Source organism: Alligator mississippiensis, chromosome 12 (genome assembly GCF_030867095.1).
Source record: "Alligator mississippiensis isolate rAllMis1 chromosome 12, rAllMis1, whole genome shotgun sequence".
NCBI lineage: Eukaryota > Metazoa > Chordata > Crocodylia > Alligatoridae > Alligator > Alligator mississippiensis.
In genome coordinates this window covers 727828-741248 of record NC_081835.1, presented here as the reverse complement: position 1 = coordinate 741248, position 13421 = coordinate 727828, and the positions used below count along the sequence as shown (strand labels likewise).

Sequence of the window (13421 nt, the reverse complement as noted above, 5' to 3'; positions counted from 1 at the left end):
CAAGAAATGCTTATATATCAAATTCAGCCCATACTGGCTACAGGGAAACACCACACATTTTAATTCCTGAGCTGCAGGAGACATCTGCTGGCATCCACGGTGGGAGTGCCATGCATTTCAGAGGAAGGAAGAAGTAACAGGTGAAGGAGCGTGCACTTGACTCCCCCCACATATTGCCAAGAACAAGAATGAGCCTTTGGCGACTCAGGTAGGACCTACTGAGCAAGGTGGCAATGATGTCTAATCAGTGGTCATAATTAACTCCTTCTATATACGGGAAGTTTAGAAAGAATTCAGGACAAGGTGAAAATGAGGAAATTGAAATGTAGAGAGGAAAGTAAGAGTTAATATAAAGCAAGAAAACATCTAGTGACTAGTCTATATAATCAAGCCCAAGGGAAGTGCTGCCTACCACGTGAACACAATGAAGCAGGTAAAATAAGCAAGCAGGATATTGATGTAGACCAAGATTAGGCAAAGGAGAGAGAGAGAGAGAGAGACTCCAAGGGAAGATGTAAAGAGACACTCTTTCTTCCTGGGATTTCCTTTAGGACTTTCTGTGCTTATTATGTACCCATCTGCTCACTTCCCTTCTTAGTCAGCACAAGGCAGAGCTTTGAGAGACTGCTGCACAGATCAGTCGGGGGTACCGTGTCAATCTCCCTTACAAACAGGGGTATTCTCCAAGGTGCAGCAGCCAGCAAGGCTCTTTGCTAGGAGAGAGGCTGAGGCAGAATCAGAAGCCAGCCCCTGAGCTGCAGAGCTCCTCACACACTGGACTGAGAGGGTCCATCTCCTCTTCCCATACCCTTCAAAAAAAAAAACCCAGGCAAGCCCCTCCATCACCTTCTGGAACACCAAAGGTTGACCCTGATGCAGCTGAACTCCTTTGTGGGAGGGAGCAGAGGTAGGGGGCTTAGCTGAGAGCACATCCCTCCAGGGCAGCCTCCAGAGGGAGCCTTAAACTAATTGGATATAGGGAATGGGCCTGGCCTGGAACCACTCTTCTTTCCTTTGGCACCTCAACAGAGACGTAAAGCAGGGACCCTTTCTTCCACTAAACTCACCAGTAAACACCGCCCCCCCCCATAAGAAGCAGAGTATTTGCTTCCCACAGAGTGAAAACATTTTTAGAAGCTAATTCTATACTTAAAAAATGTTTTAAGCTGGAAGATATGAAGTGCCCAATAGGACTCTTGTACTTCACATTTCAGAAGCCTGCTGTACTGTTCTGTGGCTCATGGTGGGTGCAGTACCTGGAAGATAAGGAATTAGCACCCGAGGACAAGCCACGTCATGCTATTTCCCATTGCAGATCTCAGAACTAAGTGTGCGCTAAAATGCAACGTGCACAAACACCAATCCACATTCTAGCTGAGCAGTTGTAAACTTTATTGAGTTCTGATTAACACAGGATCATTGCATCACAACCAGAACAAATTAGAAAGTGTCTTCCTTTGCTTATATCAGTCATTTCTCAGCTCTAAATTTGATTGTGCTCAACAAAATCTCTTCAAGCTGAGTTGAGGAGCAGAAGTAAAAAAGTTAAACATCAACTGTGTGGCTGACTATCCCTGCTAGGCAAACCAGAATGGGAATTCTGCACATTTCCCACTTGGAAATCTTGGTACTTGGGTCTGTAACCATGTCCCAGAATGCATCATTTGGCAATATGAAATACACCAAGGCTGCAAGAACGGCTTCAGTATGGAGTGAAGTCCCAAAGGGATCTGGAGCAGTTAGATCCGATAATCTTTCTCTGCTGAATGCTTCCTACAGGTTTAACCAAGAAATCTTGGCATAATTCATGTTTGCTCTCAGCTCTACAATTTAGCCTTGAATTTGTTCAAGGTTGTCACAGTGCTTTATAGTTCCCTCATTATCACCCAGAATTTGTAGCTTCTGGACACAAGCCTGCTCAGTTCTATATTCTCCTATTGCATGTACATAAAATTAAAACCACTGTCAACATGCTAACAGCTGTGGCTTCAATACATCAAGGCAACAGGAAAAGACTGTATCTACAGCCAATGTAAAACAGTGCCTCATATTGACATGTGCAATTGGGTGTTATGCTAGATCCTGAAAATTAAGTGGACTTTGGCTAATAATTGTGATCTCAAGTTTTTCACCAACAACAGCTGAATGTTTCTTCAGTAAACAAAGAATCAAAACTTAAAAATATCTCCTGCTTCCATGAGGAAGTACATAAGAGAAGTGTGTTTAACATGAGAGCTGTCAATTAGCAGCATTACTGCTATGATATGTTTGGCTCAGGTGCAAGGTGTTTTCACACCTCCAACTCTTTTTGAGCTCTCTCCATCAGAGTTATGGCTTTAGTTTCTGAATGGCACATATCACACCGTCCTGAGGGTAAGTAAGTAAGGCATTAGGTAAAGTATTAGAAAAGTGGTAATTCCTAGAGCTTCTCAATTCATTATTCATTTTATTCCAGTGATGCAGCTCAGTGCTGCACTCTTCTTTCTGTCTCAGCAGTCCCCAGAAGGTACTTCCTTGTTTTCACAGACCTGGCAAAACCCAGTTCAGCAACTTCATAGCAACTTCAAAACCAAGGAAACAAGCCTGAAATGGAGATGGGAAACAAGGAACATGAGAGCATTAGACACCTGAAGTAACAGCTGTTTGGAAAGTGGCTTTTCAAAAGCTCAGGAGTACGACCAAAAGGCCACAAGTGAATCTCCTCCCACTTTAAATGGTAGGGTCCAACAGCTGACACTGCGCATCAGAAGTCTTATCTCCACTCTGCTGGACAGACATGGCAGTGTCATTACGTCTGGTTCAGGATCACCGATATGGGGGCCAGGGGGGACATGACAATCTGTTCACATGCTCCTATGCCCTCGAGAAGAAAGCCAGCAAATATGCTCCTACATACACAGCACCATTAGAACAAGCCAACACAAACAGGAGTTTAGGGCAAAGCCAATAATCCGATTTCTGCTAATGTGACTTTACAGGCCCATTCTGGTTCCCTAACTACAGGGACCAAAACTAGTGTTTCAGAGCTGGCAAAGATTTCCCAGAACAGCCAACATACAATCATTCCAAGCTGCTACACTTAGCCATTTGTTCTGTAATCACTAGACAGCCTGCAAGTGGCCAGCTCCCAGCAGCCCCCAAGACCCTGCAGTTTACTTACCGCATTAGCTGGAAAGGCCCTGATCATAACAGCTGTGAACCCTTTATACAGGGAGGACACACCTTCCTCTCGGATAAGCTCCCTCAACACATCTCTGAAGCCATTGGGATATTTTCCTGGAGGAGCTGTTAGGGGAGGCAGAACACACTTGCTAAGATTTGTGGACATTGAGGATGTAGCAGATGCAACAGGCTGAGCCTCCAAACCTTCATCATCTAGGCTTAGATTGCTGCACAGTATTTAAGTGACTCTGTACACCGAAGTGCAGTAACATCATTTACAAGAAGTATGATTATCTAAGCCAAAATTATTTCAAAGCATCTTAAGACTTTTCAGACAGTAACTGACAAAAAATTGCAGAGACCAGCTGAACAGAAGCCATTTGCTCATCCACAAAGGATTTACATAACTGGAACCCCTGGGAGGAAACAAAAAAAAGAAAAAGGAGGAACTTATCCTAGAAATAGAAGGCCACAATCTCCAAACAAGCATGGCCACTGGTGGTTACAGCCAGCAGCAGCTGCTGGGAAGGAGGAGGAGGGAGGAAAATCAGTAAAGCTGGTCTGCATGAAACAAAACTGGTTTACTCTAAAATGAAGTGATCCTCCCATACAGGAAAGCCAGGAATGGCAACCACTTTCTCATGAAAACCTCTAGCTCCACAATGTGTTTAAAGAACATGACTAGAAAAGGATACATTTGTCTGTCATCTCACATTGGAAATCAATACTAGTAATTATCCTTACCAGCTGCTTCAAGCCACTAATTCACAGGGGTCACAAGTAGACCATATTACCCATCAGGAAGTTTTGGTGAGCAGCTCAGTGGAACAGAGGTGTGATATTCTCCTGTAGCCCATTCACTGTTTCCTTGTATGGTGTGAGCATTACAGAAACAAAGTTGAGGAGGGAAAAGAGGAAGATTTTTCTGCACCAGCAACCCCCACTGGTCACATTGGGACAGGAGCTCTGCCTTTGTCATCAGCACATTACAGAAAAATGCTGAGGTCTTTTCCGGGGTGGGGCAGAGACTGATGCTAGCCTTGCTGCAAGGCTGTTGTATGGGGACAGTCTTTGGGAGGAGTACTGGGCCTCTGAAACACTTTAAAGTATGGCTGATATTCAAGGTGCCTGGGCTTCAGCATTCTCCCAGGGGACTCAGGCTGACCCTGCTACAGAAGGAGGGTCAGCAGGGTGTGCAGGCTCCACACATTTTAGGAACACCTTCAAGTTTGTCAGTCAGATAAAACAGCGGATTGGGCAAGGCACACAGCTACTGGGCTGCCTAATCCGCTTGCATTTTATTTTAGATACCACCTGCCTGAACAGAGGCAATCATGTCTGAAATGAAATGATCAAATGCTTTCACTGGGCTGCAGTTATAACAAACAGTGGTTATACACAGTTCTTATGCAGCACTTTTCCTCCTCAGCTCTCAAAAGTGCCATACAAAGGAGGTTGGTATTATGAGCCCCAGTTCACAGATGAGGAGCTGGGGCGAGCGAAGAGGCTAAACCAATTTAGCCAAGATCACTGGGCAGGCAAGTGGCAGAGCTGAAAATAGAACCCGCCCCCTCGCCAAGTCCCAGTCTGGTTCTCTACTTCACCACACTGCCTCCCACCTAAAAGGATGCCCAGCCAGAAGGCTGCATCACACTGCCCAGCCCCTCACAGCAAAGCAACCTTGTGTGCAGCTGACACCTTGCTCACCAGTCTGGAAGCGGGATTTCAGCACATCCGGAGGAATGGCAACAGCCCAGTTGAAGATCCCTGCCATGCCTCCAGCGAAGAGAACGCGGGGCACACTGAGGTCACTGACACTGCAGAAACATTGAATACAAAACATGTCTGGTTTTACGTAGTGGAAGAACAGCAGCACAGCTTGCCTGAGCTGGAGAAAACATCATAATGCTACAAACCCAGACTGAAAGCACATCTTGGTTGGGCAGGAATTCAGAGAGCAGCACACCTGTGATCAGAATGTGCTGTCTCCACAGAAATGGACACACCAGCAGCACACGCACACAAGGACTGCCTAAAACGCACCTTGTGGGACAGGAGCATGCCCAACAGTAAATACTTCCTAGTGGTATCAGTAAGGGAAGAGGGCAGGAGCTGGGAGAAACAACTTCACATCCTATGTAACTCTCAGTAGAACACTAGAGCAAGACGAGTCAGCTTAAAAAGAGAGAAATAGTAAAAGATATTCCTCTGGCCATTTTGGTCATGTTACTCTAACCCTTCACTTAGCTGGAGAGACTGATCTGCAGTGTCTAGGGAAGTCAGGGACGTGCTGATTTAAGATTCCACTAACCTCTTTCCCTCAGGGGTCAGAGTGTTCTTCAGCCATTCGTATGTCATGAAGTACATTCCACTGGCTGGAACATCTAGTAGGGCAAACAAAGACAGACTAAGAAGTGGGAAATAGAATGAGCTCTGGGATCATGGCAGCAGCCAGGATCGAAGTCCTGCAACCAGCTCAGTGATGGCACTGGTTTAACCAGATTCACTTTCTGAGCTTCCCTACGAGGACCATGCAAACTGCCAGTCTATGCACGAGCATTTCCAGAAGGTGGTGGTGAAGGGCACAGGCTGGGGAGTTTCCATGGAAACTTCTGTTCTTAAAGTGCCCGATTCAGATCTTCAAATCAGACTTACCTGGCTGCTGCTCACTGCCTGACTACAAGAATGGTCTAAGCTCCCTGATGCACTGGTGAGCAGCAGAGCAGGTCAGTCTCAGGACCCTGGAGGTTTTTGCATGGGCCATTTGTTCTAATCAAACTGTTTGTATTGTAATGTTCTCCTGGAGCCCCTGAGTAGGATCAGGCAACTGCCTTCTGCCTGGCATGCTGTGATACCTGGCATAGTAGGCAATCCCATAAGGATGTTTCCTGATTGGGTGGAAATGTGAATTGCTTGAAGTTGTTCAATTTCTTTTAGTTATGTTCTGGGAAACTGATGCTGCTATATGGGCATCAGGTTAACCTTGTTTAGAGGAGAAGGCATCCAAACATTTTTTTTTTAATTTAGGCCCCAACAATTTCTGCTTCCCATTATAGGGAGAAAGAGAGAGGGGACAAGGTATTTTCGCCCAGAGGTCCAAAACTCTTTACCAGGAGGAAAGGGCTATACTCCAGTAGTGTCCTTTGGGAATGATCTGTATTTAGACTGAAAGCCAAGAGTCTTGGGAGAGGGACTGTATTTACTGAGAAAAAGCTGGCTTCCTATCTTCTCATCCTGATAGTGTTTGTTACCCCTCAACTTCTTGTGTTTTAACTGGGCTCTTCATCCCATGTCTTCTTGTACATATCAGGCTCTTCCTTACCTCTCATTCCTGTTTGTTCTTCAAGTCCTATTCTCCCTGCCCCCTCCTCAGCCCCCAGCATCTTGCTCTAGATTCTCCCTTGAGTCCCAGGGAAAGCCACAAATACTGTAGAGATAGCAATGCAAAAAGTACACCTTAATGGACTACTGGCAACAGATGGAGATTTATGAGACTAGGCCAGTTTTGTTCCGATACTTCTCCTGGGGGATTTCCAGCTGTTACCTCTCATGAGAGTGAGCACAGTTCCCTTGTACACGCCTCGAATTCCAGCCTCGCGATATAGCTGCTTCATACAGTCCACTGGGCCATTGTACTTAATTTCACCTGATGCAGCTTGGATCTGGAGAATTAAAGTGAATGATCACCAGCCAGAAACCACAACCCAAGCAGTGATGTGAGAGCTTTGTGCTTTCTAACGCTAAAATGCAAGTATAACTGTTAAAGCTCAGCCCTTTCCACACAAGCAGAAGCAGCTCAAGGGACAAACAAAGTCCATGGGATTTCTGTGGATATTTAGACAAAATGATATATTGCAAGCCAAGTCACTGGAGCCAGATGCTCTTCTCTTCAGGTTCTCTTCCATTTTACTGCTACAATTTCCCCTTGATAGGCAGCAAACATGACTGTGATGCAGGCACTTGTATCACCAGAGCAGATCAGCAAAAGCACCAGTGGTAAGACAGGCTGATCACGAATTATAAGTGGGCACACAACTCTCCAGCATTAAAGTAATCACCAGCTATCAGAGAGGCAAGCACCCATAACACATTTTTGATATCACTACTAGGATCTCTTACATTTACCAATATTTCTCTCCTACTGAGACCAAGAAGGATTTAGTTCTGCGTGAGTCTGCCAATCTATGCTTTGGTTAGATGACATTTAACTAAGCGACAAAGTCCTCTCATGTTCACCAGTGTAAGCTTGAAATAACAGTCAGTTGGGGTACTTCACATTTACAGTGATCAGAATCTAACCTCAATTTAATTTTATGAAATTCAGACAATTTCTGTAAGTTAAAGACATCCTGTGATAATGCTTTGTATGTTAGAACCAGTGTCTGACATCTACCACAACACATGGCAGATTGGTAAAATGGGCAGATCTGATTTTTGCCACACATGATGCGACTTTGAATAAATGAAAATGTTTCCTAGTACACTTTAAAAAGCCAGAACAGTGACTGATCTTGAGTGTATGAATACTGGGACAATTTTACAATACCTGCTCCACATACTTTAAAATATGTTCTTTGGTTACATGTGTGGATACCTGGGAATCTGGTGCAGAATCTTTTTCATTGTTACCAGACCTAATAAACCTATGTGTTGTTCTCTAGGCTTCATTCTCCAAGAGAAAACTGGATACTTCCTAAATTTCAGAAGTGCCTAAAACATCAGATGTCATCCGAGTAAAATGCATGTGCTCTGTATCACGTATAGAGGAGTGAATGCTGTATTTACCTAACAGGCTGTCAAAGGGAGCTGCACAGTGTTTCTCCATGACAGAACCACATCAAATCATACTTCAGCCTGCTGAAATAGGTTTTCTAAATTTGGTAGAAACTATGCTAATCAGAGGAATTATAGCATCCTGCCAGGACTTCACAGAGCAAATTATAAAAGTCTGGTAAAATTCCCACCACTGCCCAATGCCTTACCTGCAAAAGGCACTTGATCCTTTCTCCCGGTGCCATGATTGCTGTTGTGAACACTCCAGATAACATGCCAGCAGCAAACAGCTGAGGATAACTGCGCAGAGTAACCAGGAAAAAAAACTAAAGGTCCTATGATTCATTATCCATAAACATGATAGTTGGGGATAATCCTGCTTTGAGCAAGGGGTTGGACTAGATGACCTCCTAACATCCCTTCCAACCCAAATTTTCTATGATTTTATAACATAAAAATCAAAGAAAGCAAGGTCTCACTACAATGAGACTTCACAGCCCATCCCTCTAAATTACAGACAAGACTGGCCATGGGATTTGCGATAGATCCATTTCAAGAACAGTCAGTACAAAAGAACTTCGTTAATGCAGTGTTGCAAGTTAAATACTTCAGAGAAGAAACTGGAAATTCAATGCTATGGTTCCCACAGCAACCGCCACTCAACTTCCTTGCATTAGTAGTACTTGCTGTAATTTACTGTGCTTAAGTTTTATGCTAGTGCCTTCCTCGCCAACACCTGGTTTTCTCTAGTCCTGCTCACTCTCTCTCCTTGATTTCAGCTTCCATGTTGATGAGCCATCCAACTCCCTGGCTAAGCATTTCCTTGCCATCATCTCTTCGTTTGACCTGCAGCCACAACTGAGCTCTCAAGCTCATCACAAGACCCAGTTGCTCAGCCTAGTCTCCCTAAAACACCATTATTTTTGATCCATCTGTCACAGAGCTCTCTTCTCTGACCATCACCTACATATCTTTCAGTGTGGCTTTGCCAGTCCTAACAATCTCCTGTCTGTCTTCTCCCTCCCTTGATATATCCAAAGGGATGACTGGATTAAAATGTCTCAAAACAAAGGCTGACTATGGAAATACTTTTGGCCTTGGTTATAGCAGCATTCCTGTGATTACTAAAACAACCTACTGAATGGATGTGTCAAGTTACAGCTGGTCCTGGCTCGTGACCACAGGTCCTGTCAGATGGTAACACTAGAGTATGAATTCAGTCTTTCCACTCAGGTTCATTTAATAGTAGGACTGTTCTAAGTCTGTTGTTATGCAACACCTATTATATGTTCAACCAAAACAGAGTCCTTCTTTAATGGCTCTATTTTTACATAGAAAGGGAATTGCATTGTATTTGCCCACACATACCATCTGTTTTTAGCCTGTGCTATCAGTCCCACACTTGGAGAAGCATTAAAACTCATCAGCATTATATTTGTTTTGAGAGATAAATTTATAATCAGAAGAGACAAATTTATAGCACATCTGAACACGTAATTCAGCAAAACAGCCCGAGACCCTTAAGGCACCTTTCTTAAGCTAGGTAACTTGGAACTCACGTCAGAATGTCATCGGGTTTCCTCTGCTGGAGTTTCTTCCCCAGACCGAATCCAAAGAAACACACAGCAAACATGGGAGACACTCCGATAATAGGAGCTGCCATTCCTTTATAGAGGCCTCGAACTCCCTGAAAGACACAGCCAGTTACCACAGGAGTTACCTGATTTTCTGTGGCACTCTACATGGTGAAACAATATCCTTTAGGGGGTTATGTACAACACTACACTTTGAGGGAAACAATTTTCAGTTTGACAGAACTCTTTCGACTCCAAACGCTTAGGAGGACACAAAGTTTCTGCAACACAAAACACCTCACCTATGGCTGCTATAAGGCACTCAAGGGACATAGTAGCATAACTGAGGTTACTGGGACAAGGCTGAATATTACTATGAAAAGGAGATGCCATTGTCCTTCTATTCAGAGACTAACACACGAATCAAGAAAGTTTTGCCTTCAATACTTTCAACATGCTTCTACGTTTTCTTACGTTGACAGGCATGACTCACTAGTTCTACCTGGTTGCCATTATGCAAAAATTCTGTGTTGGAGAGACCTCAAACTTCAGCTCAGGCATCTCACCAGCAGATGGTATCGAGGATCTTCAGTAAAGAGAAAGGCCTAACTGTTCTTTGCTGTACAAACAGGGAAATATTTAGTCAAAGTAGGTGGTATTCTTGGACTCAGCATCAATGGGACTGTTCCTGGAACACCATGTCCAGTGCTGGTCTCTGCACTTCACAAAGGACACTGAAAAGCGGAAAAGGATTCAGAAAAGAACTACAAGAATGACTCAAGAATTGGGAGAGGACTTTCTAGTGACAGATTAAGATATTTATTCTACTTAGTTTAGTCCAATTCATTGATTACAAGCCTGCAAGTACATACATGGAAGGGAGATTTCCAAATGTAGAGGGCTCTAAACAAATGTAGCCAACAATGGGCATAATGAGCCGATGGCTGGAAGCTGAAGTTACATAAACATACATAACTGGAAATAAAACACAAGCTTTTTTAAGCAACAGGGATAATTAGCATCAGGAACAACTTATTGGAGGACATGACAGAGTCTCTCTCTTCTAAAGTCTTCAAAATCAAGACCAGGTGCCCTTTAAAAAAAACCAACACCCAACATATGCTTAGCTCAATCACGTGACAGAGGCTTAACCAGGAACTCCTGGCTAAACTGTAACATCCTGTGTTATGAATATTTGGTTTGACCTACATAAAAGTTACTTCTCACCTTAAAATCTATGAACCTAAACTAACTTCTTCTTTCACCTCCCCAGAGATAAGCTATGAAAGAAGTTAAGGTATTACTTGAATTGACAAAAGTCAGTCTCTATTCTAGGATTTTCAGAGACAGCTCTGCATACCACAGGCATCAAGACTCCACCACCTACAACAATATGGCCAGCAAACACAACTGCCAATGCGCATTTCAGCCTTTAACCTTACGTAGTAATACTGCAACGTTTCCGACTGCTGGTCTTAAAAAAGAAGAATCGCGTGTAAGGGAGATCTAGACACAACGTCCTCCTCCAAACAGCTCCCTTTTCAAGTTCTGGAATCTGATGAAAAATCTGAATTTGAACCACTGGAATCGATAACCCAGGAATTTTACAGCCAAGGGGGCCGCATTCCCGCGCAATTCCATCCCAGTGACGTACGTGAGCAACTGACATTTTTGGCAGACATTGCAAACACCATGCTAACACAGTACCTCTCTAACAAGAGTCTTTCTGAAACAGTCAAAGGTCCCAGAATAGAGTAGAGACTGCCCAGGCTGTGGCTTTGGTTGGGTCTGTAGTCTGACCTGTTAAGAGAGAGAGAGAAGGAAACTTATAAAGGAAACTTTTTCTTTTTATGTGCATGACGCTTCAACCGTGGTTCTACAGAGCCCCATTAAATGACGATAGATGTTACACTTGGACATTACAATAGTGGTACATAAACTAGAAGTCAATGCTTCATCTTCTGCAAGAGCCTGAAAATGTGAATATCTTGAACTTTTTTAACAACGTTATAAATCTTATACTTATTTTGGTCGGCTTACACGCCTCGTCGCCCAAGGAAACATTGCCTACTCTCAAACTGGAAAACGGCCATAAAAAAGTCATTTCACAAAGCTTCCTACCTCCAACTCCATCGACTTTCAGTTTTTTGGGCAGAACCGAGGCTTTTTACATTTCCACAGTCCTGCTTCCAGAGCCCTCTACGCAGGGAACTGCACCCTGCAGGGGCCTCGCCTCTGTATCAAGGTGCTCGGGAGTCCATCGGCCTCCTGCCCTGCACAGCACAGGTTTTGCCCTTTCACTCATGTCCCCAGCGCAGCTTCCCACGTGACAAGAGCTTGGACACTGAGCTGGGCCAATCCTGCTTCTTCCGCCTGGTGCCTTTCCTCTCGGGCTCCAGGCCCATTTGGCTTAGCGCTGTCTAAGCACGTAACCAAGCCGTCGCACTGGCCCAAGCTCCCGTGCCCCTCAATTACTAACCCTCTGCTATTTTTTGCCACGACAGTTATGCGTTTCATGCCTCAGCTATTTCTTTGGCTAGACTAAATGGCCCTGGAAGCGCTGGCAGGACAAGCATGAGCCAGATGAGAGCAAAGCATGAACTAGGTGGAGACAAACAGAGGTCGAGGAACGACGCTGCACCTGGAGCGAACGGCTCCTCCAGTGCGTAGGGCGCCGGCCTGCTGGAGCTGAGCCCCTGGCTCCCGCACGGAGCGGATCACTCGGGGCCAGACCCTCGAAGCCATTCGGGCACCAAGCGCCTATGGAGAGCTGGCACCAGGCACAGACCCTCGAGAGGAAGGGCTGTACTGGGGGGCGGAGGCTGAAACCCCTTGTCCACAGCGCCCAGGAGCAGTGCTCCCCTGGGGGCTGGGGAACAGCTTGGGGCCAGGAAGGAGAGAGGCCCAGGGAGCTCGGGCTGGGCCTGAGCAGGGGGTCCCCAGGGAACACCCCCCCCCCACGGTCCGTGGGGCATGCCGGGAGCTGTAGTCCCCCACCCACCCTGGTCACCTGCATGCGGGGCACGCCGGGAGATGTAGTTCTCTCCCCATCACCCAGACATGGGGCATGCCGGGAGCGGTAGTCCCTCCCTCCCGTCAGGTGTCCGCGGGGCATGTCGGGAGCGCTAGTCCCTCCCTCCCTCCCGTCACCTGGACGCGGGGCATGCCAGGACATGTAGTTCTCTTGCCCCCCTCCCGCCGGTCCCGGCGCGGTGCACCTCGGGAACGGCAGCCCGCCCCGGGCCGCGGGGCAGGCCGGGAGCCGCGGCCGCTCACCTTGATGGTGTCCAGCGGGTGCCCCACGAACACCAGGCAGACGCCGCCGAAGCCGCCAGCGAAGAAGTTCTTGATGGGGCTGATGGGCTGCGGCTGCTCCGCCATGGCTATAGCTGCTGCTGCCGCCGCCGCCCGCCCGGCCCCGGCCCGACCTTTCCCCCGGCCCGCCGCCGCGAGAGGAGGGGCCGGCGCGGTGCATGCCGGGCCGCCGGCGGGTGCGCGGAGCATGCCGGGACACCTTGTTTCGAAAGGCGGAGGCCAAGTGAAGCGCGGGCGGCAGCTTCTGGGTTCCCCGACGTCCCCCCGCCCGGCCTGCCTGGGCCCCGCTCCCCGCCGGTCACCCCGGGCCCGGGAACCTCGCAGGGAGCCACGGACACGGCGGGTGGTCCCATCTCGCCCCCGTCTGCTCCGAGCAGCCCCCGCCCGGGCTTCGTCCCCCTGCGCCGCGAACACCGCCAAAGGCGGAGACTGGCGAGAGAGGTCTTCCTGCCACCCCGCCTCGACTTACCCCGCTGCAGCTGGAGCCCATTGCCCCTGCTCGGAGCCCCGCTGCCCCGCAGCGAACGGCGCCCGCCTCCGCCGGCTCGGAGCGGTGTCATTTCGCAGCCGCACGGGCAGCGGGCCCGGCTCTGCCCG

The 13421-nt window shown here is 47.0% G+C and overlaps 1 protein-coding gene across 1 annotated transcript; it reads right to left on the bottom strand.

The window, feature by feature from the left end:
* Positions 1–1375: 1375 nt before the first annotated feature.
* SLC25A20 (solute carrier family 25 member 20) lies at positions 1376–12988 on the bottom strand. The gene is made up of 9 exons (XM_006260294.4): positions 12786–12988; positions 11217–11309; positions 9495–9622; positions 8145–8235; positions 6707–6824; positions 5474–5546; positions 4870–4979; positions 3161–3285; positions 1376–2583 (listed from the first exon to the last, which is right to left on the bottom strand). The coding sequence occupies exons 1-9, from the start codon at positions 12888–12890 to the stop codon at positions 2521–2523; spliced, it is 906 nt and encodes a 301-aa protein (XP_006260356.1). The 5' UTR covers positions 12891–12988; the 3' UTR covers positions 1376–2520.
* Positions 12989–13421: the final 433 nt, after the last annotated feature.